Source organism: Oncorhynchus gorbuscha, linkage group LG03 (genome assembly GCF_021184085.1).
Source record: "Oncorhynchus gorbuscha isolate QuinsamMale2020 ecotype Even-year linkage group LG03, OgorEven_v1.0, whole genome shotgun sequence".
NCBI lineage: Eukaryota > Metazoa > Chordata > Actinopteri > Salmoniformes > Salmonidae > Oncorhynchus > Oncorhynchus gorbuscha.
In genome coordinates, this window is record NC_060175.1 from 11,895,846 (window position 1) to 11,916,802 (window position 20,957).

At 42.5% G+C, this 20,957-nt stretch overlaps 1 protein-coding gene across 1 annotated transcript in view; it reads right to left on the reverse strand.

Moving 5' to 3' along the window:
• LOC124025817 (acid-sensing ion channel 1) overlaps window positions 1-20,328 on the reverse strand; it is a 393,661-nt gene extending 373,333 nt beyond the window's left edge. The window contains exons 1-2 of the mRNA XM_046339148.1: window positions 19,003-20,328; window positions 2,932-3,127 (exon numbers count right to left, since the gene is read on the reverse strand). Of these exons, the coding sequence (XP_046195104.1) occupies window positions 2,932-3,127; window positions 19,003-19,370 (564 nt within the window). The 5' untranslated portion in view covers window positions 19,371-20,328. The remainder of the gene's footprint in view (window positions 1-2,931; window positions 3,128-19,002) is intronic.
• Window positions 20,329-20,957: the final 629 nt, after the last annotated feature.

The following is a 20,957-nucleotide window of genomic DNA, read 5'->3' on the forward strand; positions in this document are numbered from 1 at the left end:
AATCCGTTCACCTACTCTGCATCCGTTCACCTACTCTGCATCTCACAAAGACATGGCGGATGGAACCAAAAATCTCAAATTTGGACTCATCAGACCAAAGGACAGATTTCCACTGATCTAATGTCCATTGCTCGTGTTACTTGGCTCAAGCAAGCCTCTTTTTCTTATTGGTGTCCTTTAGTAGTGGTTTCTTTGCAGCCATTTGACCATGAAGGCCTGATTCATGCAGTCTCCTCTGAACAGATGATGTTGAGGTGTGTCTGTTACTTGAACTCTGTGAAGGACTTTTTGGGGCATCAATTTCGGAGGCTGGTAACTCTAATGAACTTATCCTCTGCAGCAGAGGTAACTCTGGGCCTTCTTTTCCTGTGGGGGTCCTCATGAGAGCCAGTTTCATCATAGCGCTTGATGGTTTTTGCGACTGCACTTGAAGAAACTTTCAAAGTTCTTGACATTTTCCGGATTGACTGACTTTCATGTCCTAAAGTAATGATGGACTGTCATTTCTGTTTTCTTTTTTGAGCTGTTCTTGCCATTATATGGACTTGGTATTTTAAAAAATAGGGCTATATTCTGTATACCACCCCTACCATGTCACAACACAACTTATTGGCTCAAATGCATTGCGAAGGAAAGAAATTCCACAAATACACTTTTAACAAGGCACACTTGTTAATTGAAATGCATTTCAGGTGACCACCTCATGAAGCTGGTTGAGAAAATACCAAGATTGTGCAAAGCTGTCATCAAGGCAAAGGATGGCTACTTTGAAGAATCTCAAATATAAAATATATGTTGATTTGATTAACATGTTTTTGGTTACTACATGATTCCATATGTGTTATTTCATAGTTTTGATGTCTTCACTATTATCCTACAATGTAGAAAATAGTAAAAAATAAAGAAAAACCCTTGAATGAGTAGGTGTGTCCAACCTTTGACTGGTGCTGTAAATTAGAATTATGAATGAATTCGATATATCGCCAAGGCCCTCCAACAGGCTGGCCTGTATTGCACGCAGCAACCTGGCAACACTTGCCACATCAGTACCTTGTGAGAGGTTGTTTTCACTCTCTGGGCATATCGCATAGAAGAAAAGAGAAGCTTTATAATCTGAAAATGTCAACAGACTTGTTTGTCTTAGCAGCTGGCTCAGTGGGAAGTAACAGGAGGACTGAAGTGAATGGTGGCAGGTTTATGTTCTGGTGAAAATGCCATTAACAGATTAATTTGTGTCCCTTACAATCAAAGCATAGTGTGCCTATAATGCAATGCACTGCTTTTATAAATGGAAAAATCTTTCTTTAGGGCCAAATTTGAACAATTTTTGAATTTTTGAATTTCTATCAATCATGATTAACTACAGAAAATCATGTGATTACTCACGATCAATAATTTTAAAGAGGGAACATATCATACGAAATTGATGAAGTTGTACACAATTGTGCACAATCTTCAGGGACCAGTTTTGACTCGTTAGCGCTACTTTCAAAACTAGCATCACTTTAAATATATTGGAGCAGACAGCAATATTTCTCATTGTAATATCCTACTCAGGAGGAGGAGGACGAGTTGCCTGGTATATGTGGTACCAAATGGGTTTTAACCAATGTGGGCCTCCTGCACACCACTTTACGATGTTAGCCCACTGACCTAAAGCCTAGAAATGACCTTACAGAGGGGTCACCAGTGTTCTGGGGTCAGGCAAGGTTACTGATGAAGAGCGAAAGCCTAGTTCACCGAACCCCCTCCGTTAAACACGCGCTACAATGTCACTCACTACTTTGAAGTGGATGATTAGACACATCAGATAAATCCAATCACAGGAAGGTCAAACCTGTCGGTCCTCTATGCTACAGTACTACAGAGACGAGCTGTGTTTCGCGTTGCCAGTGGAGGGCAGATGCTACACATGCTACATGGTGACTCACCACAGTGAAGTCCTCAGTGCTGCACTACACCCTGCGGTAGTCATATCTGCCCTACACAATACAGCCTGCCATAAGACTGTGTTAGGCCAAAGTAAGTGCCCCAGAGAGCTAACACAAATCTCCAGGACATCCCTGAACCACTTCCACTACACATGCTTTCATTGCCAATCACCACTGTAATTGCAGGACAGCAGCTGGCTTAGCATAACAGAGAATGACTAGTTTAGCATCACAGAGAATGACTAGCTAAGCATCACAGATAATTGCTAGCTTAGCATCACAGAGAAACATTAAAGGTGCTATACATAGAATTTTTCAGAATGTGTCTCCTATGCGGAAGCTAGGTGAACTGCAACAGCACTAGGCTACATTCAAAACAAATCCCCACGCATTCCATTTCCTCGTAACATGGCAGAGACTCTAGCCTTTTTAGATCGGTTTTGGTCCATTGAAAATCTATTATTTAAAATATATTTCATAGCGATTAGATGGTAGAATGATTCCCTACACTATTCAGTAATTGTTCTCTCACAAACTGAAATTGAACGAACAGTGTAGAATTTTAGCAACCAGGAAATGACAGTGATTTCCACTAGATAACACAGCCACAAAGTCAAAACAGATTTCCCATTTTGACAACAGACTCTGCTCCGGCGGGAGAAATCAATAAGCGAATATCCCAGTCAATCACACTACTGGCGGGTAAGTTATACTGTGAAACACTATCATTCCACTATTACTGCAGATAAATTATGGGCATTTTCTAAAATTACAATGCAAAAATTCATAATAAAAATAAAAAACCCTAAGCGTAGCACCTTTAAAACATTTGCAGTCATGATTGTGACTTACCACAGTGAAGTCCTCAGTGCTGCACTCCACCCTGCATTAGTAGCGTGACAGCAACTAGCTTAGCATCCCAGAGAAACTTATCTATGGGAGCCTGTAACGGCAGTTTGCAGGTATTTATAGTCTTCACATGCACCATTGTCTCACTCACCACAGTGAAGTCCTCAGCGCTGCACTCCATCCCGCGGTAGTAGCATGACAGCAGCATGTCCTTGATGTCGTGGCCCGTCCGGTCATAGAACTCTCGCATGTTAAAGGGGCGGGGCTTGAAGTTGAGGAAGTCAGCTTTAATCTTCAGGGTCTCCAGAACGCTCTCCTCAACCAGGTGGGTGTCTCTGATCTCATACCTGAGAAAGGAACAGAGAGGGAGGGTTATAGAATCTGTTAGAAATAGGACTAGAGGTTAGGGATAGCGGTTAGGACACAGAGGAAGTCAGCTTTGGGTGGGTGTCTCATCTCATACCTGGACAGATCAGAGTGTTAGGTCAGCCTCAACAATTTGCTAACCATGCAGATCTTCTGTAACAACTCATACATGTATACAGACTGTTTCCAAAGACCCACTACTTTATTCATATTTTACATTATAATCCCCAATGTACTCTAAACCTGCCTGACGGTCTGTCTGCCTTTTGCACAGTGTTTTCTGATATGGGTCATTTTAAAAACAAACTCAGAAGTCTCCTGGGACTCTCCTGGAAGCCACGTGTGTTTTTGAATTTTCAGAAGTATCAATACGACATCATTTTTTGATGTTAATGACCACTCGTGAGGCTTTTAAAAGAACATACCCTTACTATACTTTCATACATAGATTAGTAAAATCAGTGCTTTGAAGGAAAACCTTCGGGAGTCCTAACGACCAAGGAGGGATGGACGGCTGTAGGTCTATTGAGGAACAGTCATGGTACGTAGCACTTGGGGTTTGTTCTGAAGAAAATATATACTTTCTATCTTACAGGGAAAAACTGGAGAAAGAAGCATCTCAGATGAAGAGAGACTAGAGGGGGATTTCTTCTGTGACATGTGAAAATGTCAGTACAACACTCAAAGCCATGTGCTGTTAACTCATAGCATATTATCCTCTTATTAACTGCAATACCATTTAACACCATTTTGTTCTGACCCCAACCGTACCGGCTTGGATATTTTATGGGATTCATTTGTCAGCTCAAAACTGTGATGTTTAGTTAGTTGAAGTGTGTGTGTGCGTGTGTGTGTGTGTGTGTGTGTGTGCGTGCGTGCGTGCGTGCGTGCGCGTGTGTGTGTGTGTGTGTGTGTGTGCGCGTGTGTGTAGGACCTTCTGCTCCTTTTGCTTGACACGCACACACGCACGCACGCGCACACACACAGAGCAATAGGAGGTTTCATCAAGGTGAGAATGTATCATCATTTAAGTCAGCATTCTTCTCAACAATCGTTTTGATCACTCTACCAGGCAGTACAATTTAATTAATTGCAGTGAAAGAGTCCACTTTAGTGAAAGTAAGAGGATGTTTCTAGTGCAGTAATCGATGTCAAGTGGCCGAAGCAGCACTCAGAGAATGTGAACAGTGGCTACACCATTCAGATAGTGTTATATGCTTTGGGGTTTTGCTCAATTTCATTTTCAATTTCGAGGTTGGTTCTGTTTGGGTGTGGCTTGCCCCGATTGGAATCATCCTCATTGGTCATGTGTTGTGTTGCACCTGTCAACTCGTTAGTCAGTCATTAGTCACTGTACAGGTGTTACCGTATTTAGGCTCTAGTTGGCATGAGAGATAGACTTCTACTTAACTCTCCTTCTTTATGTTTGTGAACACAAAGCCTTTTATTTTTTCTCCCTGTTTGGTTTACTTCACTCCCTAACCTAAGTTGTGGTGGGGGATTTCATTTCTTTGAGTTTATCTGTTATCAAGCTAATCTAGTGGGCGCCCATGGTGTTAAGACCCTACTCAAGTTTGCTTGGCTAGCATTCAGTAGGCCCCCATGGATGAGCTTCAGAACTTGTTTTAAAAACCCATCTGGTTTTGTTTTGGTAGTCAGTGATTCATTTGTTAGTCCTCTTTTCATGTCGAGCAGCAATTTATTTTTGCTTATTGGGGGAATGTAACATGTGCTATTTAAAAACAAAACACTTTAAAAACCAGCTGGTATATTTGCACTGCTAAGCACACACTTTAAATACTTTTATTTTGAATTCACTATTTTCAGGATCTATACAACATATTTCAGGTGTGTAGCACCAAAGGGTCTCCAGTCCCAATGTTTTGCAGAAAAGATGTCATTCCTGTAGAAAGACCCACCCACTTCCCTGTATCTTCATCCATTTCCCTGTATAAAGCTCCACCCATTTCCCGGATCTCCATTCATTTCCCTGTAGAAAACTCCATCCATTTCCCGGATCTCCATTCATCTCCCTGTAGAAAGCTCCGTCCATTTCCCGGATCTCCATTCATTTCCCTGTAGAAAACTCCGTCTCCATTCATTTCCCTGTAGAAAACTCCATCCATTTCCCGGATCTCCATTCATTTCCCTGAAAACTCCATCCATTTCCCGGATCTCCAGAGGAGACAAAGTTTGTTTTCTCCAGGAGCAGTTTAGAGTCTGAAATTGTTTCCATTCATGTTGCGACAGTCAGTGTTCACTCAGAGAAATCCGTCCAGGAACTGGGAATGGATCGTGAATGCTCAATTGCTGCTGGTAGATCCAGCCACTGAGTAGAGCTTGTTTGAAGGCCAATTTTAGTGTTTTCAACAAGGCACATCGATACCAAAGTGTCCAAAAAAATAATCCAACCTTTACTCCATTAACGGAGGCAGTTACAACGCGTGTGCTTAAACTTTGTTTACAAAGCAGCTGGTATAATTTTGGTACTAAGCACGCACGCACACACACACACACACACACACACACACACACACACACACACACACACACACACACACACACACACACACACACACACACACACACACACACACACACACACACACACACACACACACACACACACACACACTTCAATGTAATTAAATAAAGGTGAAATAAAAATAAAATTGCGGATACCACTGTCCACAAGCTACTCTAGGTATAACCATAACCCAAGATCCTCCCACCTTTCAAAGGTATCAGTATGAGGCCTGTGTAAGGGTTTTCCTGTGGTGAAGGAGAAGCGGACCAAAACGCAGCGTGGTGGTTATTCATGTTCTTTAATAAAGGAACTAGACATGAAATAACTAACAAAACAATAAATGTGGAAAACCTAAACAGTCCTATCTGGTGCAAACACAGAGACAGGAACAATCACCCACAAACACACAGTGAAACCCAGGCTACCTAAATATGGTTCCCAATCAGAGACAATGACTAACACCTGCCTCTGATTGAGAATCATATCAGGCCAGACATAGAGATAGACAAACAAGACATCCAACATAGAATGCCCACTCAGATCACACCCTGACCAACCAAAACATAGAAACATACAAAGCAAACTATGGTCAGGGTGTGACAGCCTGTCTGTCCTCCTGCTACTACCAACCCCCAACACCTCTGTTCACACACACAGCTACTAATTAACCTTCATTAACACTTGCCTGGTATATGTGGTACCAAATGGGTTTGAACCAATGTGTTTCTCCTGCACACCAATATACGGTGTTAGCCCACTGACCTAAAGCCTAGAAATGACCTTCTAGAGGTGACACCAGTGTTCTGGGGTCAGGCAAGGTTACTGATGAAGAGCGAGAGCCTAGTTCACCGAACCCCTTCCGTTAAACACGCGCTACAATGTCACTCACTACTTTTGAAGTGGATGATTAGACACATCAGATAAATCAAATCACAGGAAGGTCAAACCTGTCGGTCTTCTATGCTACAGTACTACAGAGACGAGCTGTGTTTCACGTAGCCAGTGGAGGGCAGATAGCTTAGCATCACAGAGTCTCGACCAGACACACACAGGTACTAATGACCCTTCATTAACCCTAGCACCCTCACCCACCAGGTAGGCGGTCCATTTCAAAGCCATAATAACAATTAGTAAATACAAACATCCACATAAAAAGTGGCAAATGCCAATAAACAATAAGAATTATCATACACAATGTTTGTGTTTGGATCCCGGAAGGAACAGAAAACACAACAAAACCTCCTCAAGAAGACTGGTTAAAGTGAATAAGGACGACAACTGTATGGCACTCAGGTGACATAATCATTTCACGTGCAAAATCCACTGAGATATCATAAAAGCAATTTTGTGGGTGAACTTCAATTATGTAAAACCACCGAAGTGAAAATAGATTTACGTGATTAAATGCAGAAAACATTTGAAAATGTTCTTAATACAGAGTTTTAGAGAGTTTATCCGGTTTCCTGTGTTCTAGAATTTAAATTGTGGAATCATTCCAACAAAGCAACATTATAAAAACATTATTTCAACTAAACAATCATTACAATGACTGAACGAATGCTCTCTCTCTTAACACTGATCTAATTTTAACTACTGTACCAACGCTAAAGTTTTGAACAGTCTGAAGTCTTATTTCAGTCTTGTAATGGGTGATTCATTGTTGTTCATGGGTATCATTTGATGTTATTCAGACAGATCATCTGTTACAGTTTGGTTATACTTCTTCTCCCTTTTCTTTGTGTAGATTAGTCATATTTCAGAGTAATAGTCATAATTCAGAGTAATAGTCATAATTCAGAGTAATAGGCATAATTCATAGTAATAGTCATATTGCAGAGTAATAGTCATAATTCAGAGTAATAGTCATATTTCAGAGTAAAGCAAATCAAATGTATTTATTATAGACCTTCGTACATCAGCTGATATCTCAAAGTGCTGTACAGAAACCCAGCCTAAAACCCCAAACAGCAAGCAATGCAGGTGTAGAAGCACGGTGGCTAGGAAAAACTCCCAAGAAAGGCCAAAACCTAGGAAGAAACCTAGAGAGGAACCAGGCTATGTGGGGTGGCCAGTCCTCTTCTGGCTGTGCCGGGTGGAGATTAGAAACCTAGAGAGGAACCAGGCTATGTGGGGTGGCCAGTCCTCTTCTGGCTGTGCCGGGTGGAGATTAACAGAACATGACCATAGTATGAGTCAACCAGGCTATTTCAGAGTAATAAAGGGGTTCAGGTAATAAAGTGTCCTTTCTGGCTGTGCCGGGTGGAGATTATAACAGAACATGGCCATAGTATGAGTCATATTAATAATAGTCATATTTCAATAATAGTCATATTTCAGAGTAATAAAGTGATATTTCAGAGTAATAAAGTGATATTTCAGAGTAATAAAGTGATATTTCAGAGTAATAAAGTGATATTTCAGAGTAATAAAGTCATATTTCAGAGTAATAAAGTCATATTTCAGAGTAATAAAGTCATATTTCAGAGTAATAAAGTCATATTTCAGAGTAATAAAGTCATAATTCAGAGTAATCAGTTTGCACTACAGCAAATCAGAGGATTATGTCACATCATAGTTTAATCAAGTAATTACATGTCATGTACAGTATATCATATATAGAACCTAATTCAAGTGTAGGAGTGTGCGTATACCACATAGGTTGCAAACAATGCAGCGAGTTGATAAATTCCTGTTGGTTCATTTACTGCAATTCTTAGAGATAACTTCAAAGTTCAGTTGTTATGAGCAGGGATGAAAATTAAACTAGCCCGCTAGCCTGTTGAAGCTAGCCCGCTAGCTTCCATCACAATTACATGCACATGGACAATTATGCAAATTAGGCGATGACGTCATTTAGCGACTTCTAGCGACTTTTAGGATAGCCAATAGCTGTTTTCCTTACTGAGGAGTTGGCAACACTGTCCTGGTTATGAGTCAGAATACAGTGACGTTTTCAGGGTCAAGTCATGTGTTCAATGTCAGACTGTGGAATGAGAATCACTTCTCAGTCCTCAACAATCGCAGAAGGATAAGTCAGACATGGTCAGGGACCAATTAAAAAGCCCAGAAAAAAGCTTGGTTCTACAACTGTATACTTTTCAAGAAAATGCTACTTTAGCTTGATGTTATTTTCTATTAGCTACAGCAGTGTATTGGATCACTGCACTACTGCTGTGACAGTCGTGAAACCACACAGGACAGGGGTATATAACAACCATATTGGCTACTAAACAGCCTACACTTCAAATTACTTTCGAATAACATTGCACATTTTCACTTTGTACATACAGTAATAGGATAAACAAACCCTAACAAACCCTAACAAACCACAGGCCTGGGATCATCAACTAGATTCAGCTGCAGGCCGTTTTTTTCTTGAGCAGATGGTCGGGAGGCCTGAACATAATTACAAATAATTTCTAGACCGCAAGATATACAAATATAACTTTTGGCTAATAATAATTTAAAACCTTTAAAATGTGTATATAATCAGGTGTTTTTCTGTTATGCGTGGGAATACTTGAATAATAGTTTTCCCAAATTAAAATCACTTGGAGAAGATGTCCTAGCGCTATACAGTCCAACAAATTTTTATTTAAAAAAAAATTTGCTCAGAAAACTTGGGGGTCCAAATTAAACCACCACCCAGTTGTCCAAGTAACCACTGCCATAGGCCAAGTGATGGCAGAGAAAATGTAGACATGGTTCACAACTTTACATTGTGGTTCAAACATGAACATAGTTAAGATATGGCTGAACTGCTGCGTATATGGCCTCGCATCAATACCTTGTCATGGTTCATCTTCATAATTGCAAAATGCCTTCGTGCGACGTACTGTATTCCTAATTGAATTGTACCCAGTGTCCAACCAAGCGTCTTATAGCAACACAGAGCTGCCAGGAGAGCACTTAAGACCCTGTGTTGTTGCTCAGCTAGAGTAGAGCTGGGACGATAACCCAAAGTACTGACACTGACAACGCCCTCCTCTTACCAAAACATTTAGCTTAGGTCAGTTACTTTCAGTGATTTTGCTACACAATGTTCCAGCAAAATCTTTTTGGTTCTAAACACCATTTTTTGGTCCACAGTAGTAGCCTATGCATTATTTTGATTCCTGCTATGAAAGCGTCTGCCTGTCCCTGTTTGTCAGTAGGCTGCTGTGTGAGCGGGCCACTCTTCTTACTCCCTCTCCCCACTGTGTTCATGGAGGAGGGAGAGATGCATTCTGAGAAGCATAAGTATTATAACCGTTGCTCAAAATGCTATTGCGGGAACAAAGGCAGTTTCCTTTAAAGCCGCTACTGTTGTTTATAGAGCTGTCCCCGACAAAGAAATGTCTGGGTCGACCAGTCAATTGGTCAAAATGTTAAAATGTGTGTTTTTCCATATAGACACGCCCTATGTTTGAATGAAGTAAACTATATGTAGGCTACTGATTTAAGCACTGTGATTAAAAATGAAGATACAAATTACCAAAAAGAGTGATCCAGAAAACAAATATAGCCTAACCAGAGGAGGAAAAGAAAACGACCCGACCCTCCGTCTCCTCCTGCTGCCCAGTGACCTTCGCAGATTCTGCCATTACGCTCCTGAAGTTGCCGGTAATAGGCTACACAGAAGGTGGGCAACCTTTTCCATTTGGAGTGCCAAGTGTCTTAGTTTACATTTCAGGCAAAGAAAAAATTACTTTGAGAAGCTTCACAGTGATGGCGAGTTAAGACAATCAGAAATAGTATCAGATCTCCAAATGGGCAAATGTATTAGTCTACATTTGCGCGCAGGCCAGGTAGCCTAGGCCTACTTCTATGTGTAATCAGGTCAGGTAGCCTAGGCCTACTTCTATGTGTAATCAGGTCAGATAGCCTAGGCCTACTTCTATGTGTAATCAGGTCAGGTAGCCTAGGCCTACTTCTATGTGTAATCAGGTCAGATAGCCTAGGCCTACTTTTATGTGTAATCAGGTCAGGTAGCCTAGGCCTACTTCTATGTGTAATCAGGTCAGGTAGCCTAGGCCTACTTCTATGTGTAATCAGGTCAGGTAGCCTAGGTCTACTTTTATGTGTAATCAGGTCAGGTAGCCTAGGCCTACTTCTATGTGTAATCAGGTCAGGTAGCCTAGGTCTACTTTTATGTGTAATCAGGTCAGGTAGCCTAGGTCTACTTCTATGTGTAATCAGGTCAGGTAGCCTAGGCCTACTTCTATGTGTAATCAGGTCAGGTAGCCTAGGTCTACTTCTATGTGTAATCAGGTCAGGTAGCCTAGGCCTACTTTTATGTGTAATCAGGTCAGGTAGCCTAGGCCTACTTTTATGTGTAATCAGGTCAGGTAGCCTAGGTCTACTTCTATGTGTAATCAGGTCAGGTAGCCTAGGCCTACTTTTATGTGTAATCAGGTCAGGTAGCCTAGGCCTACTTTTATGTGTAATCAGGCCAGGTAGCCTAGGCCTACTTCTATGTGTAATCAGGCCAGGTAGCCCAGGCCTACTTCTATGTGTAATCAGGCCAGATAGCCTAGGCCTACTTCTATGCGTAATCAGGCCAGGTAGCCTAGGCCTACTTCTATGTGTAATCAGGCCAGGTAGCCCAGGCCTACTTCTATGTGTAATCAGGCCAGATAGCCTAGGCCTACTTCTATGCGTAATCAGGCCAGGTAGCCTAGGCCTACTTCTATGTGTAATCAGGCCAGGTAGCCCAGGCCTACTTCTATGTGTAATCAGGCCAGATAGCCTAGGCCTACTTCTATGTGTAATCAGGCCAGGTAGCCTAGGCCTACTTCTATGTGTAATCAGGCCAGGTAGCCCAGGCCTACTTCTATGTGTAATCAGGCCAGATAGCCTAGGCCTACTTCTATGTGTAATCAGGCCAGGTAGCCTAGGCCTACTTCTATGTGTAATCAGGCCAGGTAGCCCAGGCCTACTTCTATGTGTAATCAGGCCAGATAGCCTAGGCCTACTTCTATGTGTAATCAGGCCAGGTAGCCTAGGCCTACTTCTATGTGTAATCAGGCCAGGTAGCCTAGGCCTACTTCTATGTGTAATCAGGTACACGTCCGTACTCAAGATTGACAGGAGTGCTCCAAACAAAACACAATGAATAAATTGACAACTCGTAAACGGAATGAAATAAACAAAAACGTTCCATAGACAAACATTGGCAATAGAATGGACTTACTGAAGAGCACAGTGACTTTCAACGTGGCCCCTTAGTTCCAGTGAAGGGAAATCTTAACACTACAGCATACAGAAATGGTTTGTCAAGATGGGTGTGGAAGAACTTGATTGGCCTGCACAGAGCCCTGACCTAAACCCCATCAAACACCTTTGGGATTAATTGGAACGTCGACTGCGAGCCAGGTCTAATCGCCCAACATCAGTGCCTGACCTCACTAATGCTCTTGTTGCTGAATGGAAGCAAGTCCCCACAGCAATGTCCCAACATCTAGTGGAAAGCCTTCCCAGAAGAGTAGAGGCTGTTATAGCAGCAATGTTGCAACATCTAGTGGAAAGCCTTCCCAGAAGAGTGGAGGCTGTTATAGCAGCAATGTTCCAACATCTAGTGGAAAGCCTTCCCAAAGAGTGGAGGCTGTTATAGCAGCAATGTTCCAACATCTAGTGGAAGAGAAGAGTGGAGGCTGTTATAGCAGCAATGTTCCAACATCTAGTGGAAAGCCTTCCCAGAAGAGTGGAGGCTGTTATAGCAGCAATGTTCCAACATCTAGTGGAAAGCCTTCCCAGAAGAGTGGAGGCTGTTATAGCAGCAAAGGCTGTTATTGCAGGGGGACCAACTCCATATTAATGTCCATGATTTTGGAATGAGATGTTCAACGGGCAGGTGTCCACATACTTTTGGTAGTGTCCACATACTTTTGGTAGTGTAGTGTATGTGTGGATTCTTTTTATATTGACTTGCCACTGATCTACTCTCCCTAAAGCAATCACAGCTCTCTCTGTAAGTGGGGAGGGAGGAAGTTAAATTGGATTACAAGCCACAAGCACTTTAATTTTCAGACGCCGCTAACGGTTAGGATAGCAAGAGGAATGAAGGAGAGAGCATCTGCATCGTTCTCTCGTCTCTCTCTCCCTCTCTCTTTCTGTCCACTTCAGGGGAGGGGGATGAGTAAATAGATATACAGTGCCTTCAGAAAGTATTCAGACCCCTTGACTTCTTCCGCATTTTGTTACGTTACAACCTTGATTAAATAAATACAAATCCTCAGCGATCTACACACACTACCCCAAAATGACATCACATTACCCCATAATGACATCACATTACCCCAAAATGACATCACATTACCCCATAATGACATCACATTACCCCAAAATGACATCACATTACCCCAAAATGACATCACAATACCCCATAATGACATCACATTACCCCAAAATGACATCACAATACCCCATAATGACATCACATTACCCCAAAATGACATCACAATACCCCATAATGACATCACAATACCCCATAATGACATCACACTACCCCAAAATGACATCACACTACCCCATAATGACATCACATTACCCCAAAATGACATCACACTACCCCATAATGACATCACATTACCCCAAAATGACATCACAATACCCCATAATGACATCACACTACCCCATAATGACATCACACTACCCCATAATGACATCACATTACCCCAAAATGACATCACAATACCCCATAATGACATCACAATACCCCATAATGACAAACCAAAAACAGGTTGTTAGAAATCTTTGAAAATGTATTAAAAATAAAAAACAGAAATACTTTATTTACATACAGTAAGTATTCAGACCCTTTGATATGAGACTCAATGTTGAGCTCAGGTGCTCAGATGCATCCTGTTTCCATTGATCATCCTTGAGATGTTTCTACAACTTGATTGGAGTCCACCTGTGGTATGTTAAATTGATTGGACATGATTTGGAAACAGCTGTATATATATATATATATATATATATATAAGGTTCCACAGTTGACTGTGCATGTCAGAGCAAACACCAAGCCATGAGGTCGAAGAGCTCCGAGACAGGATTGTGTCGAGGCACAGATTTGGGGAATGGTGCCAAAACATTTCTGCAGTATTGAAGGTACCGAAGAACACAGTGGCCTCCATCATTATAAATGGAAGAAGTTTGCAACCACCAAAACTCTTCCTAGAGCTGGCAACCCCGCCAAACTGAGCAATTGGGGGAGAAGGGCCTTTGTCAGGTGACCAAGAACCCGATGGTCACTCTGACAGAACCCTAGAAGTTCTGTGGAGATGTGATCTCTGCAGCACTCCACCAATCAGGCCTCTATGGTTGTGGCCAGACGGAAGCCACTCCTCAGTAAAAGGCGCATGACAGCCCGCTTGGAATTTGCCAAAAGGCACCTAAAGAAATTCAGACCATGAGAAACAATATTATCTCCTGATGAAACCAAGATTGAACAATTTGGCCTGAATACCAAGTGTCACATCTGGAGGACACCTGGCACCATCCCTACGGTGATGGCAGCATCATGCTGTGGGGATGTTTTTCAGCGGCAGGTACTGGGAGACTAGTCAGAAAGATTAACGGAGCAAAGTACAGAGAGATCCTTGATGAAAACCTGTTCCAGAGAGCTCAGGACCTCAGACTGGGGTGAAGGTTCACCATCCAACAGGACAATGACCCTAAGCACACAGCCAAGACAATGCAGGAGTGGCTTCAGGACAAGTCTCTGAATGCCCTTGAGTGACCTAGCCAGAGCCCGGACTTGAACCCGGTCTGACATCTCTGGAGAGTCCTGAACATAGCTGTGCAGCACCCCATCAAACCTGACAGAGCTTGAGAGGATCTGCAGCGAACAATGGGAGAAACTCCCCAAATACAGGTGTGCCAAGCTTGTAAAGTCTTACCCAACAAGACCCGAGGCTGTAATCACTTCCAAAGGTGCTTCAACCAAGTACTGAGTAACAGGTTTGAATACTTATGTAAATGGAATATTTTTCTTTACATAAATGCACTGTAAATTAAGCTTTAAAACTGCAAAGTCTTCTCTCTGCCAAAATGTGCAGAGATGCAGGATATTAGCTTTAAAGCTACAACAACAAGAAATATCTATAGACCCATGATGAAATGTGAAGAATTGCAGGGAAAGCTGCTAAATGTTCTCTGCGATGCCAAGATGCGGACTTTTAAAATGTTCCTGCAGGGACTTGGTTAATCCGGCCACGTATTGCCGAAGTCATATTAAAACTCCTTGTGTTCTATTTTTTTTAATCTAACTCAAGTTGTGTTCTGATTATGAGAGGATCTGTTACGGTTTTCTTCTGGTGAAAGAGAGAGGACCAAAATGCAGCGTGGTGGTTATCTGTATACACCTTTAATGAAAGATGAAAAATATACAAAAACAAGAACCGTGAAAAACAAAACAGCCCTATCTGGTGCAACAAACACAGAGACAGGAACAATCACCCACGGAATACCCAAAGAATATGGCTGCCTAAATATGGTTCCCAATCAGAGACAACGATAAACACCTGCCTCTGATTTAAAACCACTCTAGGCAGCCATAGACTTTCCTAGACAACTCTACTAAACACAACCCCATAAATCTAATAAACCCCTAGACAAGACAAGACACATAAATCACCCATGTCACACCCTGGCCTGACCAAAATAATAAAGAAAACACAAAATACTAAGGCCAGGGCGTGACAGGGTCCCTTGTGAATTTTGAGAAAGTTTGAGAACCACTGGCCTAGACGACACCTGAATACATGCTATCAACCTGCTATGACAAAGAGCATAGACAAAACATACGCAGTCATCAAAACCTTGAGTCATTTCTACAATCATATAGGCCTAATCACATTTGCATAGAATTAGGAAGCAAATTAGGTGAGAAATGATTTGTGTCAGCAAAAGAATAGTCGATGACCCTAGCAGCACATGCCAGCTTCTATTATGGAAGCAGCTCTTTCTCCCATTAAATCATCCTCTAATTAGATTCACTATCAACTGGATTGAGTCCAATTGTTCTACACTGTGAAGCCTGACTTCAGACTTCCTCTTTTTGAGGAGAACATTGAGTATGCTTTTACTGTAGGTCCAGGATTTCGATGAATCTGTGTCCAGGAAACCAGGCCAAAGGGATTCGACAGAGGGGTAGAGAGTCTTCTACTGAGACAGTACTGGAGCTCATCGCCCCATGTTGCTGCCTCAGACAGGCATCTAGCCTTCTATGGAGGAGGAGGAGGAGGAAGGTCACAGCTGTTAGTTGACTGGGTATTTGATAGACAAATATAGGAGCGACACAATTAACGTTTTGACACAGCTTTCCCACCAAACTGACAGTTAATTTATTCTCGTCTTCTAAAGAGACCCCCTCACACACACACTGACTCCCCCTCTCTCTCTCTCACACACACACACACATTCCCCTCACATTCCCCCACTCAGAACTTAACAGAAGGACTTGATGCGTCCACAGCCAAACAGTCCAGGGAGTTCAGGGGGAAACTCAGAGGAAGGGAGGTGTATAGCGAGCCTGTTTTAGTCAGCACAACAACACTGTGGTCCCATTCCAAATGGCACCCTGTTTCCTATATAGTTCACTAATTTTGACCAAGGCCCATAGGGCTTCATCGGGCTCTGCACTATGTAGGGAATAGGGTGGCATTTGGTGAGTAGCCCGTTGTTTCACAAACACCACTAATTAAAGGTCTGGCATTGAGGCTTATTTATCACACAGCTTACCAGACATTGGTTAATTACTTCTGCTTGTCATCCCTCCCTCTCTTTGAGGTTGATGTGACTTTCTACACTCTCTCATCCCTCTGTTCTCTGGGCTCTTTCTCCTCTCTCTCTCTCTCTCTCTCTCTCTCTCTCTCTCTCTCTCTCTCTCTCTCTCTCTCTCTCTCTCTCTCTCTCTCTCTCTCTCTGTGTGTGATTGTCTCACTCTCACTCTCTCTCTCTCTCTCTCTCTCTCTGTGTGTGATTGTCTCTCTCTCTCTCTGTGTGTGATTGTCTCTCTCTCTCTCTCTCTCTCTCTCTCTCTCTCTGTCTGTCTGTCTCTCTCTCTCTCTCTCTGTCTCTCTCTCTCTAATTTAGAGGGGCCACTGCCGCTGTTCTCCGCTTACCTTTCTTATTTTATACACAACCACTTGGTTTTCATGTTTGTGCAACAACGCTTGTTTTTCAGCAGGTAATGAACTGACAGACAGGACTGGGAGGAGCTCTGTAAAACTGATGCAGACAAACAGGAGATTAGTTTTCTAAAGCAAAGAGGTTTCCTTCCTTGCTTAGACCTCCCTTGAAGGATTGTATTATAGCTGAGACGTACAAACATCTGCGACCAAGCAATATAATACATTCAACATTTCTCCCAGGCTAGCAGTAATGTAAACATCGAGAGGTCACAGAGACAGAGAGAGAGAGAGAGGGAGAGAGAGAGAGAGAGAGAGAGAGAGAGAGAGAGAGAGAGAGAGAGAGAGAGAGAGAGAGAGAGAGAGAGAGAGGAGAGAGAGAGAGAGAGAGAGAGAGAGAAATCACTGGGAGAGAAAAGAGATCACAGCGAGAGAGAAAAGATCACAGCGAGAGAGAGATCACCGGGAGAGAAAAGAGATCACAGCGAGAGAGAGATCACCGGGAGAGAAAAGAGATCACAGCGAGAGAGAGATCACAGCGAGAGAGAAAAGATCACAGCGAGAGAGAAAATATCACAGCGAGAGAGAGATCACCGGGAGAGAAAAGAGATCACAGCGAGAGAGAGATCACAGGGAGAGAGAGAGATCACAGCGAGAGATAGAGAGATCACAGCGAGAGCGAGAGAGATCACAGCGAGAGAGAGATCACATCGAGAGAGAGAAATAGACAGAGAAAGAGACAGACAGACAGACAGACAGACAGACAGACAGACAGACAGACAGACAGACAGACAGACAGACAGACAGACAGTTCTGTATGAATATTGAGATAGCATGTGTAAAAGCCTTACATGCAGTCTGCTACCACAGAGGAATGTGTTCTAACAGGGCCTTAAGCAAAACAGCTGTGTGGATCAATACGCTAAAATACACATGAAGTGATTGACATACAGATCCAGGTATGGGACTACATCGCTGCTATACAGATTAATGGTTAAAACAGAGCCTGGCTCACATCACGTTTAGTAGCATAGAATGAGCTTATTTCAGTATTTTACTCCATCTGTATGTATCATGTCTAATCTGCACTGTATCATCCACGCATGATACATAGGGTGGGTATCATATGATTCACAGAGCGTATATTTGGTCTAATAATGGCTTCATTCAATCTTTATGCTCTCAATGTTTACAAATCATGGAATACTTACGTATAACCAGTTTATTCATGTCTTATTTATGAAATGTATCATAAAGAGTAGAACCCTCTCTTTCCTCAAACCCTGTGTTGCCAACGTGAGCCATATCTGGGTTAGAAGTACAACAGGTTTGAAAATGTTTTTAAAGCCTCCACCATGTTGTTTGTGCACAATAGCAGGATAGTAGTACCAGGCAGGTTACGTTGATCAAAATGTAACTAGTGTGCTCACTTCCAGATAACTTGACATTTCTACAAAGTAGTGTACATTAGTTCCATTACATTACCCTAAATATCAGTAGGGTTTCAACAGAAATCACTATGAAAACCGAATGGACATTACTAACTTAACAACTTTATAACTGTCTTTGCCTTATACTCTTTTGAGCTATATTGTGGGGGAATAGACTGAGGCTAGTATAAAACCTGAATATGTTTTGGATAAACATGAGAAGAACATGAACGGACAGTAACCGGCAGATAGACACCGCTAATGTTGCACAATGTGTTTGCCCAGTAAACACAGGATAGACATCCATGTCTCAAACCATGTTATGTCACATTATGAAAGCACATGGGCAGGTTATGTCACATTATGAAAGCAGATGGGCAGGTTATGTCACATTATGAAAGCAGATGGGCAGGTTATGTCACATTATGAAAGCAGGTGGGGTAACTGCAGCTGCACAAGCTCAGCTCAGTTGGTAGAGCATGGCGCTTGTAACGCCAGGGTAGTGGGTTCGATCCCCGGGACCACCCATACGTAGAATGTATGCACACATGACTGTAAGTCGCTTTGGATAAAAGCGTCTGCTAAATGGCATATATTATTATATATTATTATTATAAGCTCTGGTGGGCGGGTGGAGCTGTATGCTAATGGAAGGAAAAGTTACGGGAATTAGTCTACTGCCTTTACTATGGTAGAAACTCCTGATGCAAATGATTGTACCTATGCAATCTCATGTAGACAAACAGTCACACACAAATAAACAAAAAACACTTATCCCCACAAACCTTCCATTGAGTAGTGAAAGGAGCTCTCCTGCATGGTAGAGATCGTTGCGCGTCACCCTGCCGAAGCGAAAAGAGTTCAGGTTGCAGAAGGTGACAGCGGGGAATGTCATCAGCGGGGTCACTATCTCGTCCAGCTTGGTAACGTGAGGGTACTGGAAGTAGAACTGAACCCGGTCCACACACACCAACACCAGGAACCCCAGAGATGCCAGGAAGAACAAGATCCACAGGCACCGCTTGATGCACATCCGTTCGTAGGTGAACAGGTGCGAGATGCCGTGCAGTGTGGACCTGCTGGCGAAAACTTCGATAGGCACCGGTGGCTTGAAGGAGTCCACCATCTCTTCTGACTCCGCGTTGAGATCCATGACGAGGCTATATGGTATCAGTGTGAAGGGGAAGAATGGGAAAGTACTAGCAGCGAAGGGAACGCTATTAACACTAGAGAAGGAAGGAGGGTACCAACGGTGAGTATGTGAGTTCACGCCCTTCTACACATGGATTGATATGTTCCTCATCCAGGCCGTATGAAATGTTGCGTCACTGTATCCCCCCCCCCCCAAAAAATAACACCATCTATCTAAGCTACCAGTACATTCTTCGGATTATTTGACAAGAAACTCTACTATTTCGTGCACAATTTCCCTTCAGACGGTTACTGTAATAACTCAAACATATGTCCAATATAGTCCCATATTTACGCGCATAAGATAGATGCCAATATATTCTCTCCCATATACTTCAGGAGCGATTCCCGCAACACAAGTTGGTGTCTCTTACAGGCATGCAAAAGAAAAACTCACAGCAAAACCACAGCAAGAACTGAATGTATTGGTGTCAAGAGATGGTTCAGGAGCGGTTCAACCATATGCAAATGGGATAAAACAAACGCTGTTTCTCGGGAGACGCTGCTAGTTATATGCCCATATAACACGCTGCGTTCCTTCCCGCCGGCTTCCACTTGTACAAACCTCAAAAAAACATTGCCAATGAAGCCTGCTCTGGCCGTTTTAGTACTGATCATGCAGTTGCATCCTGTCAAATAGCGGGAACTCTACGAGAGAATGTCTTGTTACATTCCCGGTGAGAAAACAGTGAGCGGGCGCTTCGGTCAGGCATCAACCGCATACACGCTGCCTTGCATCCTCTCTCAGGAACAGCACCTACTACAACAATGCAATCATCATAAACTCCCCTTTTAACAGGAAACACGATTTAGGATGAAAAAGGTCTGAATTAAATCATGCGTAGGCTAATAATCAGCTAAATGTGTAAATCCAATTCCAACACATTAGGGGGTGAAACGCAGAGGGAACCTCGGAAGCTGTCGACCGAAAACAGCATTTCCCTGATCGATTAACTTGGATGTCCGAATAGGAGGAGAGCATGGATAGGATGGCACGTGTTTTACATCGGGTGACGAAGTCGGTTGGAAAATACAGACATTTAAGACCCGCACGAGTCTCGGACTGATTCTTGTCTGTCCTTAAAAACCACGGCAGCCTGTATCAAATTCACCAAAATGTGTGTGTGTTGTTTGTAAGCAACATTCATCAGCGGTAGAAAACAGGGACAGTGTCGCTGAGGCAAGAAGGTAGTGATGGTTCGAACGAACGGTTCATTTTGAACATTTCTTTTTGGTGAACCTTCGGCAACCGAATTGAATCGGTAAAAGAGCCAATTAATTTTGGCCCCCTGATTTGCAAACTGCTACTACTATTTATTTTCAGCTCAAAACAACGTTTTTCTGCAGATAAGTTACACAATAATTATCTAAAGAGTGTGAATCCTATTATTATTATTATTATATATTATTATATATTATATATTATGAATCCTCACTGCAGAAACAATACATAGTGGGGAGAGCACGTCAATCTGGTTTACGCTCATTTTTTACAGTGCAAAAAAAAACGTCTGCTTGTATTCCTCATATGTCTTGGTAAAACATGTAT